Here is a 5353-nt window from a genome sequence, read left to right on the forward strand (position 1 = left end):
CATAAAGGGTGAAATCTGAATTAGGTAGGTGGATTGTATCAATGTCACTTTCCTGTTTTGATATTGTACTATGGTCCTGTCAGATGTGACTGCTGGGGGAAGCTGGTGGAGGGTTTGGGACCTCCCTGTACTGGATTTGCAACTTGCTGCAAATCTGTAATTATATCCAAATAAACAGTTTTTAAAATTCACAGCATAGGCCAGGTGTAGTGGCTCATGTCTGTAATCCCAACACTTTGGGAGGCTGAGGCAGGAGGATTTCTTGAGGCCAGCAGTTCAAGACCAGCCTGGGCAGCATAGCAAGACCACATTTCTACAAAAAATATAAAAATTAGCTGGGCATGGGAGTACATATCTGTAGTCCCAACTACTGAGGAGCCTGAGGCAGGGGGAAGGCTTGAGCCCAGGAGTTTTAGGATGCAGTGAGCTATGATCTCACCACTGCACTCTAGCCTAAGCAACAAAGAGAGACCCTGTCTTTAACGGAAATAATAATTTAAAAATTAGGCCAGGCATAATGGCTCATGCCTGTAATCCTAACACTTTGGGAGACCGAGGTGAGTGTATCACAAGGTCAGAAGTTCAAGACCAGCTTGGGCAACATGGTGAAACCCCGTCTCTACTAAAAATACAAAAATTAGCCGGGCACAGTGGCAGGTGCCTGTAATCCCGGCTAATCAGGAGACGGAGGCAGGAGAATTGCTTGAATGCAGGTGGCAGAGGTTGCAGCAGTGAGCCGAGATGATGGCACCACTACATTCCAGCCTGGGAGACAGAGCAAGACTCTGTCTCAAAAAATAAAATCTATTTAAGGGAAGAGTAAAGAGAACGCTTGATAAAAACTCAGACTATCTTAGTTGTCTTCCCACCTCTACCTCTTGGCTTTGTTCAGATTTTTTTTTTTTTTTTTTTAGATGGAGTTTCACTCTTGTTGCCCAGGCTGGAGTGCAATGGCTTGATCTCAGCTCACCTCCACCTCCACCTCCCGGGTTCAAGCGATTCTCCTGCCTCAGCCCCCCAAGTAGCTGGAATTACAGGCGCCCACCACCACACCTGGCTAATTTTGTATTTTTAGTGGAGATGGGGTTTCACCATGTTGGTCAGGCTGGTCTCAAACTCCTGATCTCAGGTGATCTGCCCACCTCAGCTTCCCAAAGTGCTGGGATTACAGGCATGAGCCACCACTCCCAGCCTGTTCAGATTGCTTGATCTCTCTAAACTTGTTTCTCAGTGAAATGGGAAGCATTAATCCCTACCTCAAAGGGCAGTGAGTTGTAAGGACTGGATAAAGTAATGATCACTAAGTGCATGACAAGACCAGCACCCAAGAAATAGGAAGAAATGTTACTTCTGATCCTGTAATTAAAGTGAAGGATGAATTTAAGTGTGGAGCCACATACCCCTTGAACATCCTGCATGACATTAAATACTTTTCCTGTCCTCACTCTGCGAGCACTAGAAGTGACAAGAAAGATCATCTGTCAATTTTTATTGCATATTCAGCATGACGACTCCTACTCAGTCACCTCAGGGTTAACCCTAAAGTATTCGGGGGTTTTTTGTTTTGTCTTGTTTTTGAGACAGAGTCTTACTCTGTCGCCCAGGCTGGAGTGCAGTGGTGTAATATCGGCTCACTGTAACCTCTGCCTCCCGGGTTCAGGCGGTTCTCCTGCTCAGCCTTCCAAGTAGCTGGGATTACAGGTGTGTGCCACCACGCCCGGCTAATTTTTGTATTTTTAGTAGAGAAGGGATTTATCCGTGTTGGCCAGACTGGTCTCAAACTCCTGGCCTCGTGATCTGCCTGCCTCAGCCTCCCAAAGCACAGGGATTACAGGCATGAGCCACCATGCCAGGCCAAGTAGCTGTTCTTGATGTTTTTAGGGTTACAGGAGGCCCTAGAAAATGGGGTGAGGCCAGTGCAGTAGCTTTACTCCCAGCACTTTGGAGGCTGAGGCAAGTGGATTACTTGAGGTCAGGAGTTCAAGACCAGCCTGGCCAATTTGGTGAAACCCCATTTCTCCTAAAAATATGAAAATTAGGGCCGGGTGCAGTAGTTCACACCTGTAATCCCAGCACTTTGGGAGGTCAAGGCAGTGGATCATCTGAGGTCAGGAGTCAAGATCAGCCTGGCCAACATGGTAAAACCCCGTCTCTACTAAAAATTAAAAAAAAAAAAAAAAAGTTGTGCATGGCGGCAGGCGCCTGTTGTGGCAGCTACTCGGGAGGCTGAGGCAGGAGAATCGCTTGAACCAGGGAGGCAGAGGTTGTAGTGAGCCAAGATCACGTCACTGCACTCCAGCCTGGGTGACAGAGCAAGACTTGTCTCAAAAAATAAAAGGAAAAAAGACATTTGGATGAAACTCCTCTCCCAGAAGCAGACATATGTACACATAAAATGTAGAAATAATTCCTGAGAATGTTTTTTTGAGAGAGTCTTGCTCTGTTGCACGGGATGGAGTGCAGTGGTGTGATCTCGGCTCACTGCAACCTCTGACTCCCAGGTTCAAGCGATTCACCTGCCTCAGCCTCCCAAGTAGCTGAACTACAGGCATGTGCCACCACAGCCAGCTAATTTTTTTTTGTAGTTTTGGTAGAGACGAGGTTTTATCATGTTAGCCAGGATGGTCTTAATCTCCCAACCTTGTGATCCCTTTGACTTCGCCTCCGAACGTCCTGGAGGTGTGAGCCACTGCCCCAGCCAATTCCTGAGAATTTCTAAAGGCTCATTCACAGACCCCAGTTAAGGAAGATTATGAATTCCTGCAACAAAGTATTTGAGGGTCCTTAAGGGAATGTGTGGTGCCTGGAAGGATGGTACAGTTTACAGCAGAGGTGCTCAATTTTGAATATGCATCTGAATCACCGGGGTTGTGAGGTGGGGGGGTCTTGATAAACCATTGTTTGATGGGTCCCATCGTCAAGTCCCTGACTCAGTAGGTCCAGAAACCGGTTGCATTTCTAACCAATTATAATAAATTCCCAGGTGATCTTGATGCTGCTGGTCCAGGGAGCTCTCTGAGAACCCATGTGGGGAAATGAATTGGATATAACCCATCTTTTCAGACCTTGAGACAAATCCTATTAGTAAATTTCAGTGGAGAATCTTTCTCCCCACTTACTAGCTATGCGTTGTTAGGCAAGTGTCTTTTTCCTAAGGATGCTTTCATACCTATAAAACAAGGGTGTGGGCTGGCACGGTGGCTCACGCCTCTAATCTCAGCACTTTGGGAGACTGAGGCTGGTGAATCACGAGGTCAGCAGTTCTAGACCAGCCTGGCCAACATTGTGACACCCCGTCTCTACTAAAAATACAAAAAATTAGCTGGGTGTGGTGGCAGGCGCCTGTAATCCCAGCTACTCAGGAGGCTGAGGCAGAACTGCTTGAACCCAGAGATGGATGTTGCAGTGAGCTGGGATCGTGCCACTGCACTCCAGCCTAGGAGACTCTGTCTCAAAAAAAAAATAAAAAGCAAAATAAGGCTATGGCTGGACATGGGTGGCTCACACCTGTAATCCTAGCACTTTGGGAGGCTGAGGCAGGAGGATCACTGGAGCCTCGGAGTTCAAAACCAGCCTGGGCAACACAGTGAGACTCCATCTTTAATTTTTTTTTGAGACAGAGTCTCCCTCTGTCACCTAGGCTGGAGTGCAGTGGCATGATTTCAGCTCACTGCAACCTCCACCTCGTGGGCTCAAGAGATTTTTCTGCCTCAGCCTCTTAAGTAGTTGGGATTACAGGCACATGCCACCAAGACCGGCTAATTTTTGTATTTTTAGTAGACAAGGTTGACAGGGTTTCATCATGTGGGCCAGGCTGGTCTGAAACTCCTGACCTCAAGTGATTATCCCACCTCAGCCTCCCAAATTATTGGGATTACAGGTGTAAGCCACTGCGCCCAGCCAGTGAGACCCTGTCTCTACAAAAAGTAATAAATAAAATAAAGGAATCATTAGGAATCTTCCTGTAAACATCAAATGAGGCCATACACCCCAAGACTACAGCTCAGAGGTCCCTACTGAATGTGACAGTTTAGTCCACGTGGGAGTTCCCTGAGAGCAAGAATGGCGTTTCAGCAACAGCCCCCCATGGCAGGTTGCAGTATCCCTAACCTAACATTTACCGAAATTTAAGAATGTGCTGGGTAAGGCCAGGTGTGGTGGCTCACGCCTGCAATCCCAGCACTTTGGTAGGCCGAGGTGGGTGGATCACGAGGTCAGGTGTTCGAGACCAGCCTGGCCAACACAGAGAAACTCCATCTCTACTAAAAGTACAAAAATTAGCCGGTGTGGTGGCAGGTGCCTGTGATCCAAGCTACTCAGGAGGCTGAGGCAGGAGAATAGCTTGAACCCGGGAGGCAGAGGTGGCAATGAGCCGAGATCGTGCCACTGCACTCCAGGCTGTGCCACAGAGCAAAAACTCCGTCTCCAAAAAAAAAAAAAAAAGAAAAGAAAAGAAATGGGAGGGTTTAGCGTCGGGCTGGGAGGATGGGATGGAGTGGGGAGACTGAGGCATCAAGTCCGATTCCTAAAAAGAGCGAACGGGGAGCTGGCCTGGCTCCAAGATGAACCAGCACCCTCCCAACCCCCGGCAGCAACCCAGCCCCAGGAGGGCAGCCCCACCGGCAGAGCGGCTGAGCTGTGACCAGCGGGCAGAGCCACAGGGTCACAGCCGCCACCAGCATCAACATCAGCATCCAGCCTGGGCCTCTGCCGCCACCACTGTCCCTCAACCGCCACAGGGAGTCGCTGCAGAATCCGAAAACGCGCAAGCTGGACACTGCGCATGCGCACCAATGAGCCCCTGAGTGGGCTTGCGCACACTGCAGCCCCACGCTCTGCCTGAACCCTGAGCATGCGCAGACGAATCCCCGGAAGCCCGAATCCGCACACCCCAACGCGCGCTCAGAGCCTGGGCATGCGCACATGGCCACCCGTGGCCACGCTAGTCTGTGCAAGTCTGAGCAAGCAGGCCGTCTCCAGGGAATCCCAAATCCTTCAACCACTAGAAGCCCCAGAGCCTGAGAATGGGCATGTCGTCCGCGCATGTAAGCGTGTGCACTGGCTGTTCACGAGTTCCTAAACGCTGCGTTTGCAGCATTACCAATTTTCTGTATGGGTGCTGGCGCGTGCCCACAACCTTCCACGTGACCGTAAAGGCCTTTGAACGCCTAAGATCGGAAACCGGAAGAGGCAGCGGACATGCTGACGGTCGAATTCCGCTCCCTTCCTCCGCGTAGGCCCCGCCCCCTGAAGTGACTACTTCGGGCCACGCCCCCATCAAGTGCCGAGGCACGCGCCGGGCGTCACGTGCGCTACATGGCGAGCGGAAATGACGTGAGTTGTGGGCGCAGCC

The 5353-nt window shown here is 50.1% G+C and overlaps 1 protein-coding gene across 1 annotated transcript in view; it reads right to left on the bottom strand.

Moving 5' to 3' along the window:
* CATSPERD (cation channel sperm associated auxiliary subunit delta) overlaps positions 1–4785 on the bottom strand; it is a 51311-nt gene extending 46526 nt beyond the window's left edge. Inside the window, exons 1-2 of the mRNA XM_064380733.1 lie at positions 4621–4785; positions 1401–1455 (exon numbers count right to left, since the gene is read on the bottom strand). Of these exons, the coding sequence (XP_064236803.1) occupies positions 1401–1455; positions 4621–4694 (129 nt within the window). The 5' untranslated portion in view covers positions 4695–4785. The remainder of the gene's footprint in view (positions 1–1400; positions 1456–4620) is intronic.
* Between the last annotated feature and the right edge of the window lie 568 nt (positions 4786–5353).

The sequence above is a fragment of the Aotus nancymaae genome, unplaced genomic scaffold (assembly GCF_030222135.1).
Source record: "Aotus nancymaae isolate 86718 unplaced genomic scaffold, 86718_ANA_hifiasm-v0.15.2.pri h1tg000028l, whole genome shotgun sequence".
In the NCBI taxonomy this organism is placed as follows: domain Eukaryota; kingdom Metazoa; phylum Chordata; class Mammalia; order Primates; family Aotidae; genus Aotus; species Aotus nancymaae.